This window comes from Oncorhynchus clarkii, chromosome 33 (genome assembly GCF_045791955.1).
Source record: "Oncorhynchus clarkii lewisi isolate Uvic-CL-2024 chromosome 33, UVic_Ocla_1.0, whole genome shotgun sequence".
In the NCBI taxonomy this organism is placed as follows: domain Eukaryota; kingdom Metazoa; phylum Chordata; class Actinopteri; order Salmoniformes; family Salmonidae; genus Oncorhynchus; species Oncorhynchus clarkii.
In genome coordinates this window covers 21,739,889-21,763,610 of record NC_092179.1, presented here as the reverse complement: position 1 = coordinate 21,763,610, position 23,722 = coordinate 21,739,889, and the positions used below count along the sequence as shown (strand labels likewise).

The 23,722-nt window shown below is 41.6% G+C and overlaps 1 protein-coding gene across 1 annotated transcript; it reads left to right on the top strand.

The window, feature by feature from the left end:
* Window positions 1-1,167: 1,167 nt before the first annotated feature.
* On the top strand, window positions 1,168-16,899 carry LOC139393051 (anoctamin-6-like). The gene is made up of 20 exons (XM_071141384.1): window positions 1,168-1,517; window positions 7,069-7,139; window positions 7,688-7,816; window positions 8,744-8,809; window positions 9,448-9,735; window positions 10,071-10,184; window positions 10,317-10,432; window positions 10,603-10,737; window positions 11,013-11,118; window positions 11,438-11,498; window positions 11,659-11,804; window positions 11,975-12,052; window positions 12,198-12,423; window positions 12,794-12,963; window positions 13,297-13,394; window positions 14,114-14,244; window positions 14,723-14,928; window positions 15,169-15,374; window positions 15,460-15,565; window positions 15,712-16,899. Exons 1-20 carry the CDS (start codon window positions 1,424-1,426, stop codon window positions 15,925-15,927), a joined length of 2,763 nt encoding a protein of 920 aa, XP_070997485.1. The 5' UTR covers window positions 1,168-1,423; the 3' UTR covers window positions 15,928-16,899.
* The last annotated feature ends 6,823 nt before the right edge of the window (window positions 16,900-23,722 follow it).

Here is a 23,722-nt window from a genome sequence, read left to right as displayed (position 1 = left end):
TGACCCAAACCTATCTGATGGGGTATCAGTATCTGATAGGAAGCAAAGATGGGGAAGTAAAGTATCTGCGAACACTGTGATATGGAACTTATCTTATGGGAAACCGTTTGGTGGAGAACAGTAGGTACATCAAATATGGAGCAGAGAACAGTAGGTCTATCTAATAAGGAACAGTATATGGGACAGGTTACCAATCACTGCACCTGTACACAGCCCATCTGTAAATACCTCACCCAACTACCTCATCCCCATATTGTTCTTTGTTTTTGCTCTTTTGCACCCCAGTATCCCTACTTGCACATCATCATCTGCACATCTATCACTCCAGTGTTAATGCTAAATTGTAAATAAATGGCCACTATGGCCTATTTATTGCCTTACCTCCCTAATCTTACTACATTTTCACACAGATTTTTCTATTGAGTTATATTGTACGTTTGTTTATCCCATGTGTAACTCTGTGTTGTTATTTTTGTTGCACTGCTTTGCTTTATCTTGGCCAGGTCGTAGTTGTAAATGAGAACTTGTTCTCAACTGGCCTATCTGGTTAAATAAAGGTGAAATATATATATATATATTTAATTTTAAGTACCTGACAGGGAATTCGGTTGGGAACAGAACAGATAACAAGATGTGCTCGATATTCATTGTCAACACTCAAGATATAAAATTCAAAAGGCACTCGCACATCTGAGCGGTCTTTGTTGCAGGTGCATGGTAATAGTTGAATAAGATGAGAAAAAAAGAAGAAACCCGCACACGGCTCTTGCTAGTATCAATGCTCTTTATTAAGCTTTACGTATCGGCCTCAAGGCCTTCGCCACTGCTTTTTCAAGACCCCTAAGCTCTTTGATGCCCCCCAGGGGCCCCCTGGTTGAGAATCACAGACCTATTAATAACCAGCAAATGCAAAAATAACATTTCCCAATGAGAATCATTCATTGCATATATTTATATTTGACTGTGTATATGTGTGTATATATATATATATATATATAATATATATTATATATATACTGTATATATACACAGTCAATTATTCAGACCGTAATTATATGGGCATAACAAAGCTGCCCGTCCTGCTAAGTCGCTCAAAAACTGAACTCGGAAATGGCAGACCTACATTGTTTTGGCAACAATATTGTGGGAGGAAACCCGCCTGTCTGAGACTACTAAAAAAACTCCTCATAAAGTACCCATAGTACGTATAGGACTACCCCACCCATTCTCTCAAGTTTGAACTTGATCTAAAAGGCATGCAATGTTTTTTTCTTTTGAAACGACGTTGAGAAATAAAGTGGGAACTTTTGGAATACATGCAGCTCATTGGTAGTGATCTTACATGATGCGTTAATTCCGCCGTGACATTTTGCTATCCAGGTTTAACCGTTGATGACTTGTTGTACTATGTGACATATTTGAGATGAATGAGAGTGTGGACAACATTCTTGAAATTGATTTTTTGTCCGAGATAAAATTGGAGGGCGACACGGAGATAAAGATGGAAATGGAAGTTGGTGAGTTAACGTGGATTTCATTATCTTTTGCAACGGGAGAGGATTAATTGCAAGGCAAAAGGGTGGAATAATGTAGCCTTCCTCTGTAACCTATCGTTTCCGCCTATCACGAACCAACATTTTATTTTATTTGCTTAAATTCTATTTTGTTGTGTCCCTTATATTATTTCTCCTTTGTTATTTCAAACTTTAAAAAGTATGCAATAACAGTATTGACTTTTGGCACCAACATTGCCCTCTGTAATGAGAGGGTTCTGCTTAGCTGAGGAACGCTCAACTCAGTTATCTTTTTTATCTGCCGCTATCTATCTGCCTCAATATACCCTACACTATATGTTATCATACACTTCATTATCATCAGTAAAATTGTAGTAAATTAGCTTGGACTCAAACTGTTTCTGCGATTGTCAGTCCAAGGTCACTCATGCACAGGCACACCTTCGATGCTCTCAGTGTTTACCATGAAGGGTGCTCCATACAACTTCGTACAATGCAGCGAATTTGGGGTGTGACCGGGACTCGTACCTGAATATCTGTGGTGCTCAGACTAACATTACACCAATCAGTCAGAATCATCTGACGAGGTCGCTAGTTCTTGTACTAAGGTCGCTGGAATACATAAATATTCCTTTATCACACTGGTGGACATAGCATAGGCTAACAACCACACTGATTCACAGATGCAATATTTCAGTCATAGCCTATGGCTGGATGCACAGCTTGCCCCTACTATTATTGGCCCAATGTTCGGCACCCACTTTCCCACACAGTCAAATATCCTTCGATCGTCGGGATCTTCGGGCAGTTTGTTAATAACTAGATCATTACTTTAGAGTTATTTTAGAGTTTATTTCCAAAATGCCATATCCACCAATTTGTCACATTTGTGTTAAAAAATAAAATAATCAGAAATCATTGCTTATGGGTGGGTACCTTCATGTGTGTGTAAAATATTACTGTTTTTTATTCATACATTTTGGATATGTATGTTAAACACTATACATATATTAAAACAACAATGCAATGACAATACCTGCTCCCATCAGTGGCTGCTCCCATCAGTGGGTGCTCTGGTCAGTGGGTGCGCTCGCCCCCACCTGCCGCAAGAGGCCTGAAGGGCGAAGCCACTTCCCTGGCCCAAAGGGATTTTCCAGGAGGGCATGGAAGCAAGCACACCGATAACCACCAGGACCAGTACAGACACCACTCACAGCATTAAACCAAAATACAAAACATAAATGACTAAACACAAAACATACAATAATCACATCCCCACCCTCACCCCTGATTGGAGAACCTCAAACCTTTGTACTGTGCATGTGTGTATGTATTTATTCCTTCACTCATTAATTCAAACCTTTAGACAGCCACAGATCAACCCAGCTTTCCCAGTAAATCATAATTCTACCATTTCCTCTTGCTACATCTCTCCATTCTCCCATGGTGTCTCACTAGGGACTTGAAACTCCCCATCTACAACATTTCTGCTGAAATTGACCCCAAAATAAACATTATACCCAACAGCACAATGATATTTCCTATTGACTGACTGTGGTTCTTCAAATCCCCCCAAAATGCAGTTTGTAGGTCAAACCGTGCCCTGATATTATGACATAACATACCATTCCTGGACTCCAAAAACAAGCCACCGATGGACAGTACCAAAAGAGATACTCTGATTCTGTTTCCACATGGCAGATTCTGCACAGGGCTGACTGTTTAATGCCCAATATACAGAGCATTCTTTTTGTGGCGAGAAATTCCTATAATAGCTTAAATGGAAAAGAATGGATTGATGCGTCAGTTGCAGTGGTGTAAAGTACTTAAGTAAAAAATACTACTCACTTAGTTTTTTGGGGTATCTGTACTTTACTAAACTATTTATATTTTTTGACAACTTTTACTTTTACTTCACTACATTCCTAAAGAAAACGATTTACTTTTTACTCCATACATTTTCCCTGACACCCAAAAGTACTCGTTACATTTTGAATGCTTAGCAGGACAGGAAAAGGGTCCAATTCACGAGCTTATCAAGAGAACATCCCTGGTCACCCCTACTGCCTCTGATCTGGCTGACTCACTAAACACACATGCTTTGTTAGTAAATCATGTCTGAATGTTGGAGTGTGCCCCTGGCTTTCCAAAAAAAATGGGTCTTCTGGTTTGCTTAATAAAAATAATTTGAAATGATTTGTACTTTTACTTTTGATGCTTAAGTATATTTTAGCAAATACATTTGATACTTAAGTATATTTAAAACCGAATACTTTTAGACTTTTACTCAAGTAGTATTTTACTGGGTGACTTTCACATTTACTTGAGTCATGATCTATTAGTGTATCTTACTTTTACTCAGGTATGAAAATTGGGTACTTTTTCCACCACTGGTGAATTGTTGTTTTGTATATCAGTTCATAAACCTGATGCCATGGTATTGGGATATCGAAAATATTTTCCCAACTAGCTTGAATTGTATGCATCATAGTGTTCCACCCTCTTGACTGTAAGTGGAACTGATACATTTTACTATTTATATTGGTCGTTTTAAGCCATTTATTATTTTTAAACTAATTCATTATTTTCTCTTTTAAGTAATTGCCCCTTCTAGTGTTGTACGAGATCTTCAGTTTCTTGGCAATTTCTCGCATGGAATAGCCTTCATTTCTTAGAACAAGAATGGACTGACAAGTTTCAGAAGAAAGTTCTTTGTTTCTGGTCATTTTGAGCTTGTAACCGAACCCACAAATGCTGATGCTCCAGATACTCAACTAGTCTAAAGAAGGACAGTTTTATTGCTTCTTTATTCAGACAACAGTTTTCAGCTGTGCTAACATAATTGCAAAAGGGTTTTCTAATGATCAATTAGCCTTTTATAATGATAAACTTGGATTAGCTAACACAACCTACCATTGGAACACAGGAGTGATGGTTGCTGATAATGGGCCTCTGTACCCCTATGTTTCCAGCTACAATAGTAATTTACAACATTAACAATGTCTACACTGTATTTCTGATCAATATGATGTTATTTTAACGGACCAAAAAATTAGCTTTTCTTTAAAAAACAAGGACATTTCTAAGTGACCCCAAGCTTGTTAATGGTAGTGTATATTTGCTTTACATTGTTTTCAAACTGATATGTGACACGTATTAATGCCAAAATAACATGCAAAACTGGCAATGAATGATGGGTCGCCACTGAACTTATCTAATGGGAAACAGTATGGTGGGGGAACCGTAGGTCTATCTAATATGGAACAGTATAGGGAACAGTATCTGACAGGGAATTTGGTTGGGAACAAAACAGATAACAAGGGGTCACATTTTAAGAGTAAAATATGTGCCCTATATTTATTGTCAACACTCAATATATGAAATTCCACAATATGGATGTCAAACAATCCTTCAATTAAATATGAGATATTTTGGCGGTACTGTTATGTTCAATTTGTTCGCTTTGTCCCTGCCTTTTCAGGACCCTAAAGCTCTTTGATGACACTCACGGGCCCACTGGTTAATAATAACCAGCAAATGCAATAATATCATTTCCCAATCGGAATCATTCACTTCATATGGAATTCGGAAAACGACAACTACACTACGGGCCTAACGAATGCTATTCAGACAGTTTGTGGGCATAACAAAGCTGCCAACTCGCTCAAAGGCTGGTGAGAGGGAACCGGTACATCTAGAGAGACTACTCAAAAACCCTCCTCCTAAAGTGCAAATAGTCCGTATAGGACTACCCCAGCCATTCTTTGAAATTAGAATTTGTTCTGAAAAGCATGCAGCGTTTTTTTCTTTTGAAACAATGTTGACAAATAAAGTGGGAATTTTTAAACAAATGTAGCTCATTGGCAGTAATCTACATGATGCGTTATTCCCGCGGTAAGATTTTCCAGACAACCCTCCACTTTTAACCATTGATGACTTGTGATATGTGACAGATTTATTAAAATGAGTGAGGACGGGTACAACGACATTTTTAAATTGATTATCTGTCTGAAACAGAATTGGAGGGCGACACGGAGATAGAGATGGGAATGATAGAGGACTACGGTAAATTCACGTGGATTCCATTATCTTTCGCCATACGATATATTTTATCGCAAAAGAAAAGGGCAGAAGAATGTAGCCTTCCTTATGCACAGGCACACCTTCGATGGTCTCAGTGTTTACCATGAAGGATGCCCCATCCCATTTCTGACACAAGTGCAGCGAATTTTGGGATATCTGTGGTTGTCAGGCTAAGGCCTTAGCCATTACAGTGACTTACTTGACTAAGTCGCTAGTTGTTGTACTAAGGTCTCTGGAATATATAAGTATTCCTTGATCACACTGGAGGACATAGCAATAGCTAGGCATAGGCCTAACAACTGCACTGATTACATTCACAGATGCCAGATTTCAGTCATAGCCTATGGCTGACTGCACAGCTTTCCCCTACCCCAGTCTAAATTAAAAAAACGAACCTATTATTGGCCCAATGTGGACTCCCACTCTCCTACAATGTATCAATTCTCTGGGATCAGGCAGGTTTTCATTAATATAGATAATTACTTGATAATAATTGTAGTTTCAGGTTATATATATGTAATGAGGGAAGGGCCTGAAAAACATCCACATCCATTTAGTGTGTTTTATACTCTCTCCATTTAACAAAGTACTTTGAAAGTGCTTCCAGCAAGTGCTGGTGCTTCATCAGTCTGTCTTTCTACCATGAGCTAGTAAACACAGGCTTTCACCTGGTCTAGCATCAGTACAAGCAGGCTCAGTGTAGCAGGTCTGTTCCTAGGGAAGCACTCTACAGGGGGGAAAGGGTTGCCTGTATAAATCACATAGCTAGATGGTTTTGCTGAAGGTAAATATTGTATTGTATCTCATATGTTCACAGTCAAACTTGGAGAAATACATGACACATGGCATGCAGTATGCAAGTATCTAAGTATTTCTGGTAACTTCAAAGGATCTGCATGCCAAAACATTGGAAGATTTTAAAATAATGTTTTCAGCACAGTTTTATTAGCACAGTTGCTATCAACTTGTCGAATGGAGGTACTTGCCTAAGAGACTTAAACAAACTATTCCACCATGGAGTATCTGAGTTTGAACATCTACAGTCTTTCCCAGGGCGTCACTAAGGGTAATGTTTTCCAAACACCATCTGATTCCAGTTACATTAGGTTCCCATAGTACTTCCTACCATGGGATGTTTGGAAGTTTTCCCGATGGAATGGCATCTGTTGTGTAACGTATGAATGTAGTACCAGGCACAATAAAATGTCACATTTAACTGAATAAACACAATTTAATGTGGGTTGTTGAATGAGCTTTACTTTGGTATTATATTCCCCTCTGAAATAAAGATGTGAGTACTTTGCACTGGTGCATATGCTCAGTAAATCGGATAATGCATAATAATCTGCTGGGCCTTGTCAGAGTCTTACAAAAGATGGTGGTTAAGAAGAGTCACATCTCCATCAAGATCTTGTCATGCATGTCTCTCATGTCTTTAATACATGTTTTTTTGGGGGGTGGGGGGGAGCAGTCTATTCTCAGGAGTTTTTGCCAACCTATGAGACTATACCTGAGGGGGCATCAGTGCCCAAAGTGGAGAAGGTGAGTCTCAACCCTTTAAATTATATAACATTTCTGCATTATGAAAATGATTAGTACTCATAGCTTTGATGGTAGTTGTAGTATTAGTTTGAGCTGCCAATGAATAACTTTACAATTAATACCATATTTGTATAACATGGCTTGTTCTTGCATGTATTTCACCAAGAGGGATGTGGATTGATTCACTTTTGTATTTTCATATGCAGGAAATGCATGAATCAATGTGCCAAATATCTGTAATTACAAGAGAGGTCTATGTTTGATGCCAATTCAAATGTGGACTGTTATTATTCATGGAACAAAAAAGGGTGTGTCACTTTTTGCCGTTGTAGACTCTTCCCTTCCTCTCCCATCTACGTCTGGTGTCAGTTGAGAAATACGTTGTCTAGTAGGGTCTCGTACAAGCACAGTGAGGCTGTCTGTCAGTCCCTTTCTCGTTAAAGGACATGTATGAAATCATGGAAGAAGAAGAGTTTGAGTTTGAGGCTGTGGAGCTACCAGATATCACTGTGGAGCTACCAGATATCGCCTGTTGTTTTTGCCCACAGGCTGAGTTCAACGGCAAATCTGACTCTCTGTTCTTCAATGATGGGGTTAGACGGATCGACTTTGTCTTAGTCTATGAAGATGAGGACATGAAGGAGATTGACAAGAATAGAACGTTCCAGAAACGTAAAGTAAGTGCATTTCTGGTGGTGAGTCTAAGTGTCCTTATTCACATTCAACATGGTCAGCAGGTTTCTGTCTGACAGAAGTTAAAAACAGTATTCCTACTGTGCTGTGAAAAAGCATGTTTGAAATTAAATGCAATTTCACAATGTAAGCATAGTTTTGAGGAATATGTGACTCTAAATGTGATTTCTTATAGCTTAAGAGGAGTACTGTATTATCTATGAAACAAGTTACTGAAGCTGCATTCCATCAAGGATGTTAACTTGTAGGAATCAGTGTTATGTTCCGTCATAGAAGCTTGTGTTATATTATGCCAGGACCTAAGGCATTCACACAACGCTTTCTCATTGTACACCCGGAATATTGACTCTGAATATTTGTACAGGGAGTTTTTCTTTGCTTCAGTCACTGTGTGTCAGATCTAAGGTATCCCTATGATTAATATGAGGTCATTTACATATATATATACTGTATTTACAATTCTTTACAAGTTTTGTGGATGCACTTAACAGAAGCATACAGACATATGTAGTAGCAATGCATTTTGATTGACCAATGAGCTTTTATTTATTTGACGTGGTTTTATCAGAAGGCGTCTTGTATCGTACACACAATTCCCATATAGATGTAGTCAGTTTCATACATGGTTGAAATCAGTCAATGCATTGCTATCCATCGAGGGGAAAACAGTCAATGTAATGTCAATATAATGACACTATTCATTAATTATTTATTATACACAACCACAGTTAAGATGGGTTAATAGTAATAATGTAATAATGTATTAGATATTACATTTAACATTTGTAAAGCACTTTTCATTACAAGAGTAATAAGAGAAACAGATTGGACCTTATCCAATAGGGAAACCGAAGGGACAGTGTTACAAACACGGGAACCATTGATTTAACATCCTGTATTCTCTTCCCTAGCAACGGAGAGAGTACTTTGAGGCCAGCTTGATGAAAATGGGGATGGAACTAGAGGCTGCCAGATCTGTGAGTGGCCACATAATGCATTCTACAAGGACTGGCTTTATGTATTTACTCTGCTGTTAGCTTGCAGAGTGGGGTTGAGTGTGTCGATCTTCAGGGACGATTGGGTGGAAACAATATTTAGTATCTTACATTCGTTTGGTCTTAAATGGTAGAGAAACACCTAGTGTTTGTTTTTGTTACGTAGTTTTATTATCATACTGCTTATTTAAGTGACCTTGTAGATCTTGTTTTTGGCTGCATTTTAGATGGCAGACACAGTTGTTTTACAAAGTTTTCCTTTTAACAGCCAACTATTTCCTCAGAAAGGGTTGAGATTGAATTGCAGTGGAAAACTATGGCACCAATTCAATTATTTGAGTAGTTGACCAATTATTGGCAAACTTTAGTGGTATTTTATGGAACAGGATCAATGAGTTAACATTGATAAACACAGAGACAACTTCTGATTTTGTAGATAATAAAGCATTACATTAGATTAATGTGATGTTTTAGTACTTGTTTTATGTGGAGGATGTAATTTAGGATCATGGCAATATCTTCTTAATTTCCCTTTAGGGGATTACTTAAGTTGTAATATATTTAGTTGAAATGAAAAGGGCTGCCTTATCTTGTTGTTTTATCTTCATCATTTCGACAAGGTGGTGGATGAGAAGCTGTTGTTCGTCAAGGTGCACATGCCCTGGGACGTGCTGTGTACCTACGCCGAGGTTCTCCACATCAAGCTGCCCATTCAGCCCAATGACCTGTGCACCACTTCCTCGCCCTTCAACTTCCTCAGTTGTATCACCAAACACTTCTACCCCAGCGAGGACCTCATAGCGAAGGAGACGGAGTACTTCACCGCCCCATTCGAGAAGGACAGACTGGAGTACTTCTACGTGAAGGACCGGGACCTCTTCTTCACGCCGTCCATGAGGAGTAGAATGGCAAGTGCACTGCTTTCTTTACCTCATCATGGGACATAAACCCAAAAGTCAACCAATAAGAGGTTAAAGAGGCAGCAGCGCACTAGATTTTGATAGAGATGAAAAATAAATCACTAAAAAGCAGTCACCTCATTGACTTTCTTTCGGTAGATTAAGCATCTCAGGTTTCTGATGCTGCTAAATGGTATTGGAAGATATTTGGTCGGTAGACCACTTAGATTGGTTATTCAGCCCATGCACTACAAAAATATCAATGTACCTATACTTAAAACACAGTGTTAACGCTCTTTTCTTAACACTTCAATGATAACAGAATGGTTGGTCTTCCTCCTCAGGCCTACTACATCCTCAGCCGAGCCCCCTATGAGGTGCGAGGGAACATCAAGAAGTTTGGTGTCACCAAGCTGCTCGATGGGGGGGTGTACAAGGCTGCTTATCCCTTACATGATGTGAGTGGCAGTGAAGAGCGGGGTGGCACTAGTAACTGACAACATAGTACATTAAACACCAATCAATCTGTGAAAAGACTGAGCAGTGTTTTTATGGACTTTTTAGTTTTGTTTTCTGTGAACTTACTTTAGTGCAGATTCAACGTCAGGTCGAAGGAAGATGAGTGCCCCAATGAGAGATACCTCCTGTATAACGAGTGGGCTCACCCTAAAAGTTTCTATAAGATGCAGCCACTTGATCTCATAAGGTTCATACTTTAATCTACTTTCACAAAAATGCACATTGCATGCACATCACTGCTTTAGTTTAATAAGGTGTTGAAAATTATTCTTCCGAACAGAATTTGCTTGGAGGCCTAATCATTGTAATTATAGCAAATAAGGGAGGGAAATAATATTTTCTTTCATTTTCTCACAGAAAGTATTATGGGGAGAAGATTGGCATTTACTTTGCTTGGCTGGGCTTCTATACAGCCATGCTCGCCCTCGCTGCTATTGTTGGACTTGGCTGTTTCATTTATGGGTACACGACTCAAGAAACAAGCACCTGGAGGTAAGTTTAAAACTCAAAGAAAGTACTTCAGAAACCCACAACACCATATAAATATATTACAAGTTGCTAAATCTAGTGTATATCAGATTAAGATCAATAAGTGCAGGACAGGACACAAGGTTAAGTAGAGTAAATACAAGTTGCTTGATGTTCCTTCCATGCTGTTCCCTGACACTCTAACTGTGTGAAAACACATTGATTAACAACTTTGTTGCATTTTGTTGTTGAGTTTTTGGTGAAGTTTAACCCATCTGCTCTGTTCATTTATTGGACAGCAAAGAGGTGTGCGACCCTTTGATTGGAGGAAATATTGTGATGTGTCCGCAGTGTGATAAGGAGTGCACATACTGGAGGCTGAACAGCACCTGTGAATCTTCTAAAGTAAGTATTGCATACATTAGGGTTCACTAATTCCGGTCCATGGCTGTACAGGTTTTCTCTCGTTCACTCACATGGTCAATTCAGAGTGATTATGATTATGAAAGTGACTTATATGGATAGTGAGTCCCTTAAACTTCTATTTGCCAATGCTTTTTATGTCAGACCGTTTTCTTAGACTCTTTGGCCCATGAGACATGCTACAAGTCATATTAAACCTTTTTGAACAGGGTTTGTTTTCGTATATATTTACAAAGAGTCATGGATGGAGAGAAAAATTATGTGAAAAGCGAAGTATTTCATGAGACCTTGCCTTCCTCAGAAACTGTGCATATTTGATAACTATGGGACGCTGGTGTTTGCTGTCTTTATGGCCATTTGGGGTGAGTCATTTAATTCATTAAACTTACCAAATGTTCAAATGTAGAGGTTTCATAAACTGCATTATTTTATCGATATTAGAGTTTTCCTCAGCACATGCTACAGTCTAGGACCAGGCAAGTAAAATAAAGCTTTACACTCTTGTTCCCATCCTGGTTCTAGTGACCGTGTTTCTGGAGTTCTGGAAGCGCTACCAGGCAGAACTGGAGTATGAGTGGGACACTGTGGAGTTCCTGGAGCAGGAGGAGCAACCTCGTCCCGAGTATGAGGCCAAGTGTAACCACGAGAGAATCAACCCTGTCACACGGGTAAGGAAGATGTGTTTGTCACACAGTCCCTATGGTGATTCCATAGCGTCAGACTCAGGAGGCTAGAAGAACACTCCACAACCGATGATAGTAATGTTATATACTTGTTTTAAAAGGACAATATTACCTGTATCATTACTTCATTCTAAAACATGTAATTCTTCATTTAGGCTAAAGAGAAAGTACCTTATACAGCCTGTGGACGGTGTATAAGAGTGTCTTTAGGAATTGGGACTGTCTTATTCTGGGTAAAAACTTTTGGATTTCTCTACTGTTATCTTGTTCTGAATAGGCCAATTCATATGCACTCCAACAGCAAAACATGTTTTATATAACCCTAACCTTTGATTCAGGTCTGACCCCTCCAATTCTTGTGTTTGTGCTTGTGTTCAGATTGTGTTGATCCTAGCATCAGTGGTGGCCATCATCGTATACCGACTGGCAGTGTTCTTCTCATTTTCGACAAGACTCCAGTCTGACCTAAAGGAGCTCGAACCGTTTAAGGAGTATGTGACCGCCCAAATGGCCACCTCCGTCACTGCTTCTATCATCAGCTTCGTAGTAATCATGGTGCTCAACATCCTGTATGAGAGGGTTGCCATCTGGATCACTGACTTTGGTGAGACGCCCCAATGTCAAACAATGTCAAACAGGAAATATGTGGTTTGCTATAGAGAACTATGGTGTTTCTCAAACTGCTTTCAGACAAGGGCTAATATTCACTCAAACATGCCGTAGCAAGGTTTATGCAGTGCCCCAAACATTCAGCAATTATACCATGGTATGAGTAAATATTGCACGCCAATAGGTCTGAAGTAATCCAAATATATGTATGCCAACAGATTTATACAGAAATTAGCACCACCACAATAGCCATTAGCTGATGTCCTTATCCAGAGTCACTTGCAGAATATGGACACAGCAAAAGCTTGATTTAAGCCTGATGTTTTTTTGATGAGACTGAGAAGATACCTTACTCCATTTTAAAGAGCTACCAAGGACCAAGACGGATTATGAGAACAGTCTGACTCTGAAGATGTTCCTGTTCCAGTTTGTCAACTACTACTCCTCCTGCTTCTACATTGCCTTTGCCAAAGGGAAAGTGGTTGGTTACCCTGGACAACCTGTTTACCTGCTGGGCAAGTACAGGAATGAGGAGGTACGTACGCCTATCAGTTGACTGAAAGATCAGTTGATTGAAGGCTCAGTTGATTGGAGCTTGGTGCTTGGTACAGAATATGTGATAACACAGTATGACAGTGTTTTGCTTTTCCACTTCGCTTGTGTTCTAACTTCGTTGCCAAATTATTAGCTGCTGCATTCTGTGGCCTTTGTGTTTGACTAAAAGAGACCTTCATATTTAAAATGAATGAACCTGGAAATCTTCCACTAAATACAAGTTGTTTGAATGGAGGTGCTTAATCATGTAATACTACAAGATGGCCGACATTGGTTGATGCATTCTTTGTGTCTTTGTGTCTATCCTTACCAGTGTGATCCAGGAGGATGCCTGATTGAGTTGACAACCCAGCTCACTGTCATCATGGGCGGTAAAGCCATCTGGAATAACATTCAGGAGGTGTTGCTGCCGTAAGTTTTTGGTTCAATGGAAGAACAAAATGGCCAACCACATCAGCTCTCTAGGAGCCCAGCAACCGTAAACTTTCCCAGTTACATTGGATCGGGATTGGTTCAATGGTTTATTCCATCCCAACTCAAAATGGAATACCCCCTTATATTCAAGTGTATCTGTATTCAGACATCATTATCATCTGATTCAGAGAGCAATCATAAAGGCGTCTTTTTGTAGGCATTAACTCCACCATGGCTTATTGGCCAAAGCCTATGGGGAAATGAATGTGTTTTTTTGTTCGGTTTCTGGATAAATGCCAAAAACACAGGCTTAGGAGATCTTATACGTTTTGTTCTATGAGATCATCTTCATCAGCTAACATCGCTTTTTGTGATTTTTAAAGCATTTATGTAATCAAAACAAAAACATAAAGCACATAACGGCTTCATAATTCATTAAGGTCATGTTAACTGACTGATATTATCTCATTGGACAAAACATATAATATCTCCTAATCCTATTTCAACCTCAGACCTTATTTTCAGCGTTTATCCCAAAACCCCATTCTTTCCCTATTCATTTTCCCCATAGGAAATGCTAACAAATTTTTGTTTTTTAGGATTTTCCCCTTAGAAAATGCTAACTCATTTCCATTTTTTAGGACTACAAGATGGCGAGCTCTATTACCTTGTTATAAGCATCATGATTCTGCGATTGACATGTTTCTCATCATCAGGTGGATGAAGAATTTGATATTCCGCTACTGCACACGTGTGGGGTCTGAAAAGGTGATTCCTCGCTGGGAGCAGGACTATCAGCTGCAGCCCATTGGGAAGCTGGGCCTCTTCTATGAATACCTGGAGATGGGTAAGATATGAAGAATGAGGCAAACTCTCTCCCACCCTAGCCCCTATCCCCTGGCACCTCTGTAGATCTGAGAGGATTGGATAGGTGTGGACACAATATGGTGGTAGCTATATGCGTATGCTCGGGAAGTTTTTTAAGCTGATCCTGCTATTTCTTTGGACTCTGTCCAGAACTCACCTATCCCCAAGGCACTTACTTAATCTAGAAGGGTTGGATGGACATAAGCTATATGATGCAAATCCCCCCTAGCTACTATCATAGTATCAGATTCCCCCCTAGCTAGCCTATCAGCTACTAACTATCATAGGCTAGCTAGAGGGGAACCTGATACTATCAGCCACTGTCACAGTATCAGGTTCCCCCCTAGCTAGCCTATCAGCTACTATCATAGTATCAGGTTCCCAGATCAATTGATGTAAAGGCTTTTTTTCTGCAGTGATCAAATTTGGCTTTGTGTCTGCGTGGCTTTTTCCTACAGTGATCCAGTTTGGTTTTGTGACTCTGTTTGTGGCCTCCTTCCCCCTGGCTCCTGTCCTGGCTCTGGTCAATAACCTCTTTGAGATCCGGGTGGACGCCTGGAAGATCATCACCCAGTTCCGCCGCATGGTTCCAGAGAAGGCCCAAGACATCGGGGCGTGGCAACCCATTCTCCAAGGTGTCGCCATCTTGGCTGTGGCATCAAATGTGAGTGATGGCTCCTCCATTGGATTATGAAGTATTATGAAACATACATATATTTTTTAAGATGATGTATTTATCTTGGTTTATTCTCCATTGCATAATCCCATCACTGGATGTCAGTCATATGATTTGACTGTTACCATGCTGATGTAGTGACATTCTTAGATAGATTATAATTAATCTATTATGATGAGCACCAGTTTAAAGTGCACTGTCTCCTCCTCTTCCCTGTCTCTCTGCCAGGCCATGATCATTGCCTTCACATCAGACATGATCCCACGATTGGTTTACTACTGGTCTTTCTCTGTGTATCCCTATGGAGACCATTCCAGTCACACCATGCAGGGCTACATCAACAACACCCTCTCTGTGTTCGACATCCAGGACTTCTCCAACAAGAGCCGGCCTTTGCAAACACCTTACTGGTTCAATAACAGCACCACCTGCAGGTAATGTGAATGTATATGAGATGGGTTTCAATGAAATCGTGTTAGACATTGAAATAGTTCATGCAGTCTCTCTGTCATACTTTAGATATCGAGATTTCAGATACCCACCAGGACACCACAGACAATATGAATACAGTATCTACTACTGGCATGTGATAGCTGCCAAGATGGCTTTCATAATAGTTGTAGAGGTGAGTAGAAATTTCTCTGAAACGTTGTTATGACCTGATTTTTCTTTCTACAGTGTAGTCTAATGCCAGATGGACATTTTCTAGCCTTTCAAGAAATCCTAATAATGTTTTCCCTCCTTCCGACCCTTATACCCTTGTCCCCTCAGCACATTGTATACCTGACCAAGTTCGTTCTGTCCTACGTGATCCCGGACGTGCCTTACACAGTGAGGGAACAGATCAAACGAGAGAAGTACTTAAGCCAGGTCATCCTTCACGAGACCAACCTCAAACTGGTGACCAAACGCTTAAAGCCTGTCGGTGATAAAATACTTAAACACAATGAGGACAAGGAGGAGGAGATTATGGACCTTTACTTTTAATCTCTGAAGCTTTGTCAGAGAAGAGAGAGTCCTGCCTTTGTCAGGACCTACAATATTTACAAGTATTGTTGAGCAGCTAAAGATGTATTCAATACATGTTTTAATAGCTTTAATTAATATGAATTAATATTATTAGTAGCTTAATAGCTTGGTGGGGACTATGACTAACCAAACCAGACATGAAGCTCAGCTCTGTTGCTCAGATCTCTGGATCTATTGCATATGTAACACTTTTATGTCACTGATTGTTACATGTACACTGCTACATTTAATGTGTCTTGTATTGTTACAATGATGACATTTTTTGGAGGTCTTAACTTAGACACTTCTGGGAGGAACACAACAGTGCCTGGGTGTTACATACAGCACATGTATACACTGTTACATTTAATGTGTCTTGTAATGTTAACATTCGGATTCAATGCCATATGGAAGACTATGAATGACAACAATACTTTTCTTCTTTAAACAAAGCATACAGATTTTTATACAATTTGTGGCCTAGTACTATCCAAACATTTCTAATACTCAAGGTGTGCTGGATTTAGTCAGGAATAATTCCAAAAGCTCAAATTGCATGAACCAGGCAAGCCATCAAGTATGGAAGATCGTTCCCGCCACCCAGGAAAAAATATCTGACTACGAGTTATGAGATATTAAGGTATAATTATGAGATAGAAAGTCATAATTATGAGATAGAATGTCTGGATCATGGACATTGAATAGTCCTGCAGGTCGACCCCTTTTAAAGGGGCAATCTGGGATTCACACAATAACAAAGCTTCTCCCACCACAGCTGAGGAATGGGGCAGGAGAAATGTAACCAATCTCAAATACATAGACACAAGGACTCACATATGGATGCAGAACTGACCATCCATCAGATACAAATTATATTTTTAACCATGTTTTGAAGCATTACTGTGTTGTTTACAATTACATTGTTTACGCACAATAAAGTAAACCAATCTTACATTTTGGGTTCTGATTGGGTAACTCATTTCTAAGTTACAGTATTGAATAATCAGTGGCTTTACACTGAGTGTACAAAACATATTTCCATGACCAGGTGAATCCAGGTGAAAGCTATCATTCCTTATTTATCTTCCACTTCAATCAGTGTAGATGAAGGGGAAGAGACAGGTTAAAGAAAGATTTTTATTGAGTCATGGATTCTGTATGTATGCCATTCAGAGGGTGAATGGGCAAGACAAAGATTTAAGTGCCTTTGAATGGGGTATGGTAGTAGGTGCCAGGTGCATTGGTTTGAGTGTCAAGAACTTCAACGCTACAAGGTTTTTCACGCTCAACAGTTTCCCGTGTGTATCAAGAATGGTGCATCACCCAAAGGACATCCAGCCAACTTGACACAACTGTGGAAAGCATTGAAGTCAACATGGGCCAGCATCCCTGTGGAACGCTTTCGACACCTTGTAGAGTCCATGACCCAACAAATTGAGGCTGTTCGGAGGGCAAAAGGGAGTGCTACTCAATATTAGGAAGGTGTTCCTAATGTTTTGTACATATTAATTAAATCTGATGTCAACCAGATGTCATCAAACAGGCACCAACTCACATCAACAAAACTTTTCAATACATTAATATTGAACAATATCACCACAATCTCTCTTTCTTACACACACACAATGTGTGATAACCTTATGCATATCCTAGTCTATCTTAAGTTGAGGGCCTGATGCAAAGTGTACATTGGATTTATATGATACAGATCGCCTGAATGTATCTCATAATAATGACTTACTATGTCATAACTCTTGAGTCAGATTAGATTTTTTGGTGCGGGAACGGGCTTCCATACAAACTCATGGTCACCTCAAGTATTTACGTTAACATTTTTGACATATGTATTTGATTTTAAGCATTTTGATAGAAGTCTATCGCCATAGACTAACCTCTTATATAACCTCTCTGTCACGTTCGTTGAATGGAGGAGACCAAGGCGCAGCGTGATGTGAATACATTCTTCTATTTATTAACGAAGAAACACGAAAACAAACTATACAAAACAACAAAAACGAATGTGACGCTATATATAAACAAGTGCAGACACAGGCAACATACAAAACCCATAGACAGGAACAAAAACACATACATCACCCATGTCACACCCTGATCTAACCAAAATAATAAAGAAAACAAAGAATACTAAGGTCAGGGAGTGTACCCCCCCCCCCCCCCCCCCCCCAAAGGTGCGGACTCCCGGCCGCACACCTAAGCCTATATGGGAGGGTCTGGGTGGGCATAACTCCGAGGTGGCGGTTCTGGCTCGGCACACTTCCTTAATGTCTCTGGAGCGGGAACTCTCACCGCCGACCACGGACTAGAGGATGCCACTGGACTGATGGTCGAGTCTGGAGTGAGTGGCGCCTCTGGATTGGAGGGAGATTCTGGCGGATCCGGACTGGAGGGAGACTCTGGCGGATCCGGACTGGAGGGAGACTCTGGCGGATCCGGACTGTGACCCGTCGTGGTAGGTTCCGGACTGTGACCTGTCGTGGTAGGTTCCGGACTGCGGCCCATCGTAGGAGGTTACGGTCTGCGGCCCGTCGTAGGAGGTTCCGGTCTGCGGCCCGTCGTAGGAGGTTCCGGTCTGTAGACTGTCGCCGGACGCTCTGGACTGGGTACTGTCGCCTGGACGCTCTGGACTGGGTACTGTCGCCGGACGCTCTGAACTGGGTACTGTCGCCTGGACGCTCTGGACTGGGTACTGTCGCCGGACGCTCTGAACTGGCGAGGTGCACTGTAGGCCTGGTGCGTGGTGCCGGCACTGGTGTTACCGGGCTGGGGACACGCACCTCATGGAGAGTGCGGGGAGGAGGAACAGGGCGTACTGGACTGCCGAGGCTGAGGACATGCACCTCAGGGCGAGTGCAGGGCGCTGGCACAGGACGCACAGGGCTGTGCAGACTCACAGTACGCAGAGCCGGCGCAGTATATCCTAGTCCATGGAGATATACTGGAGACCAGGAGCGCTGAGCTGGCACCCTCCTTCCTTGCTGGATGTCCATTCGCATAACACGGTGCCAGAACAGTAACACGCTCCCCACGGTAAGCACGAGGAGTTGGCTTAGGTCTCCTACCTGACTCAGCCAATCTCCTCGTGTGCCCCTCCCCCCAAAAAATCTTGGGGCTGCCTCTCGGGCTTCCGTGCTAGCCGTGTACCCTTATATCGTCGCCGTTCCTCCATTCTCCTGTATCCCTCCGCGCACTGTTCCATAGAATCCCAAGCGGGCTCTGGTACTCTCCCTGGATAGATCGACCACCTCTCTATCTCCTCCCAGGTTGTTACCCACTCATCCTTCTCTCGGGTCCATTCTTCCACAAAGTGCTGTTCCTCCCTTTCACGCTGCTTGGTCCTTGTTTGGTGGGTTATTCTGTCACGTTCGTTGAATGGAGGAGACCAAGGCGCAGCGTGATGTGAATACATTCTTCTATTTATTAACGAAGAAACAAACTATACAAAAAACTAAAACGAACGTGACGCTATATATAAACAAGTGCAGACACAGGCAACATACAAAACCCATAGACAGGAACAAAAACACATACATCACCCATGTCACACCGTGACCTAACCAAAATAATAAAGAAAACAAAGAATACTAAGGTCAGGGCGTGACACTCTCAATACATGTTGCTGTGTTATATTGTGATTTGTTTTAAACCAAAGGTATATATGAACTAACAATCTGCCCCTGTACAATATTTGTCATTCAAGTATTTTGTCTAGTGTATTGTAATTTGTATGTTATTCCAAATCAAATCAACATTATTTGTATTTTATATAGAACTGTGATTGTGTTGGTCGTCATTTCAAAATTCAGGTCAGATACAGCTCATCTTCCAAAAAACTGCACATGTGTAATGATGCAATAATTGCACATCTGTGCTATTATAGCGTCTGTGACTGCATTTTAAAGTAGTTTGTTTTCTTTGGCTGATTTCTCCTAACTCATAGGAATCCCCACCCAATTGACAACTTTAAAATGGTGGAAGCTCTCAATGGCAATGTCCATGTTAAAACGGGTTATATCCATGATGAGTCCTCTATCTATCTCTATGACAACAGGGCTCCTGAGTGGCGCAGCAGTTTAAGGCACTGCATCTCAGCTAGAGGCATCACAGACCCTGGTTTGATTCCAGGCTGTATCACAACCGGCCATGATTAGGAGTCCCATAGAGTGGTGCACAATTGGCCCAGTGTCGTCCTGCAATCGGTCAGGATGTTCTCGATGGTGCAGCTGTAGAACTTTTTGAGGATTTGAGGACCCATGCCAAATCTTTTCAGTCTCCTGAGGGGGAAAATGTTTTGTTGTGCCCTCTTCACGACTGTCTTGGTGTGTTTGAACCATGATAGTGTGATGGTGATGTGGACTACAGCCCCATCGATGTTAATGGGGGCCTGTTCGGCCCGCCTTTTCCTGTAGTAGACGATCATCTTCTTTGTCTTGATCACGTTGAGGGAGAGGTTGTTGTCCTGGTACCACACGGCCAGGCCTCTGACCTCCTCCTATAAGCTGTCTCGTCGTTGTCAGTAATCAGGCCTACCACAGTTGTGTCATCGGCAAACTTAATGATGGTGTTGGAGTCGTGCCTGGCCATGCAGTCATGAGTGAACAGGGAGTACAGGAGGGGCCTGAGCACACACCCCTGAGGGGCCCCAGTGTTGAGGATCAGAGTGGTGGATGTGTTGTTACCTACCCTTACCACATGGGTGGAGGCCCATCAGAAAGTCCAGGATCCAGTTGTAGAGGGAGGTGTTTAGTCCCAGGGTCCTTAGCTTTGTGATGAGCTTTGAGGGCACTATGGTGTTGAACGCTGAGCTGTTGTCAATTAATAGCATTCTCACATAGGTGTTCCTTTTGTCCAGGTGTGACAGGGCAGTGTGGAGTAGTGCAATAGAGATTACATCATTAGTGGATCTGTTGGTGCGGTATGCAAATTGGTGTGGGTCTAGGGTTTCTGGGATAATGGTGTTGATGTGAGCCATGACCAGCTTTTCAAAGCACTTCATGGCTACAGACGTGAGTGCTACCGGTCGGTAATCATTTAGGCAGGTTACCTTAGTGTCCTTGGGCACAGGGACTATGGTGGTCTGCTTGAAACATGTTGGTATTACCTCTCCGACAGGGAGAGGTTAAAAATGTCAGTGAAGACACTTGCCAGTTTGTCAGTGCATGCTCGGAGCACACGTCCTGGTAATCCGTCTGGTCCTGCGGCCTTGTGAATGTTGACTAGTTTCAAGGTCTTACTCACATTGGCTACGGAGAGTGTGATCACACAGTCATCTGGAACAGCTGATGCTCTCATGCATGTTTCAGTGTTTCTTGCCTCAAAGCGTGCATAGAAGTAATTTATCTTGACTGGTAAGCTTGTGTCACTGGACAGCTCATGGCTTTGTAGTCTGTAATAGTTAGCAAACCCTGCCACATCCAACGAGCGTCGGAGCCGGTGTAGTACGATTCAATCTTAGTCCTGTATTGACACTTTGCCTGTTTGATGGCTTGCCTGAGGGCATAGCACGATTTCCATTCAGTTTCCGGGTTAGAGTTCCGCTCCTTGAAAGTGGCAGCTCTACCCTTTAGCTCAATGTGGATGTTGCCTGTAATCCATTGTTTCTTGTAGGGGTATGTACGTAGAGTCACTGTGGGCACGGCGTCATCGATACACTTATTGATGAAGCCAGTGACTGATGTATTGTACTCCTCAATGCCATCGGAAGAATCCTGGAACATATTCCAGTCTGTGCTAACAAAACAGTCCTGTAGCTTAGCATCTGCTTCATCTGAACACTTTCTTATTGACCGAGTCACTGGTGCTTCCTGTTTTAGTTTTTGCTTGTAAGCAGGAATCAGGAGGATAGAATTATGGTCAGATTTACCAAATGTAGAGCGAGGGAGTGTAAGGCAGATTTCCTCCTCTTCGTCTGAAGAGGAGTAAGGATCGGACCAAGATGCAGCGTGGTAAGTGTTCATGACGATTTTAATAACAAAAGCACTGAACACTATGAAATACAAAAACAATAAATGAATACGTGAAATAACAAAACCGAAACAGTACCGTGTGGTGAAAAACACAGACACGGAAACAAACACCCACAAACCAACAGTGAAACCCAGGCTACCTAAGTATGATTCTCAATCAGAGACAACTAACTACACCTGCCTCTGATTGAGAACCATACTAGGCTGAACACAGAAATAGAAAAACATAGAAATACAAAACATAGACTGCCCACCCAAACTCACGCCCTGACCATACTAAAAAAAGACAAAACACGCGACCGGGAGGTCCGTGGGGCGACGCACAATTGGCCTAGCGTCGCCCGGGTTAGGGAGGGCTTGGTCGGTAGGGGTGTCCTTGTCTCATTGCGCACCAGCGACTCCTGTGGCGGGCTGGGCGCAGTGTGCGCTAGCCAAGGTGGCCAGGTGCACAGTGTTTCCTCCGGCGCATTGGTGCGGCTGGCTTCCGGGTTGGATGCGTGCTGTGTTAAGAAGCAGTGCGGCTTGGTTGGGTTGTGTATCGGAGGACGCATGACTTTCAACCTTCGTCTCTCCCGAGCCCGTACGGGAGTTGTAGCGATGAGACAAGATAGTAGCTACTACAACAATTGGATACCACGAAATTGGGGAGAAAAAGGGGGTAAAAAAAAAAAAAAAAAAGACAAAACAAAGGAAAATAAAGGTCAGAATGTGACAGGGAGAGCTTTGTACATGTCTCTGTGTGTGGAGTAAAGGTGGTCTAGAGTTTTTTTTCCCTCTGGTTGCACATTTAACATGCTGGTAGAAATTAGGTCAAATGGATTTAAATTTCCCAGCATTAAAGTCCCTGGCCACTAGGAGTGCCGTCTCTGGATGTGCATTTTTCCTGTTTGCTTATGGCCGTATACAGCTTATTGAGTGCAGTCTTAGTGCCAGCATCAGTTTGTGGTGGTAAATAGACAGCTCCGAAGAATATAGATGAAAACTCTTTCGGTTGATTGTGTGGTCTACAGCTTATCATGAGATACTCAGGCGAGAAAAACCTTGAGACTTCCTTAGATATCGTACACCAGCTATTGTTTACAAATATACATAGACCGCTACCCCTTGTTTTACCAGAGGCTGCTGTTCGATCCTGCCGATACAATGTATAACCCACCAGCTGTATGTTATTCATGTCGTCATTCAGCCATGACTCGGTGAAACATAAGATATTACAGTTTTCAATGTTCAATTGATAGGATATATGTGCTTGTAGTTTGTCTATTTCATTATCCAATGACTGTACGCTGTCTAATAGTACCGATGGTAAAGGCAGATTAGCCACTTGTTGCCGGAGCCTTACAAGGCACCACGACTTCCTTCCGCAATATCTCCGAATGGCGGGGATGAGGGCCTTGTTGGTTGTCTGGAGTAAATCCCCCTCGTCCGACTCATTAAAGAAACATTATTTGTCCAGTTCAAGGTGAGTAATTGCTGTTCTTATGTCCAGAAGCTCTTTTCGTTCATAAGAGACTATCAGCAACATTATGTACGCAATAAGTTACAAACAATGGGAAAAAACAAACAAAATAGCACGGTTGGTTAGGAGCCCATAAAACGGCAGCTATTCCCTCTGGCACCATGTCTAGCGGTTAGAGCGTTAGGCCAGTGACTGAAAGGTTGCTAATTCGACTCCCGAAACTAACAAGGTTAGTCTGTTGATGTGCCCTTGAGGAAGGCACGTAACCCAAATTGTACTAGTGACTTTTATAATGTTTACATATCTTGCATTACTCATCTTATATATATAT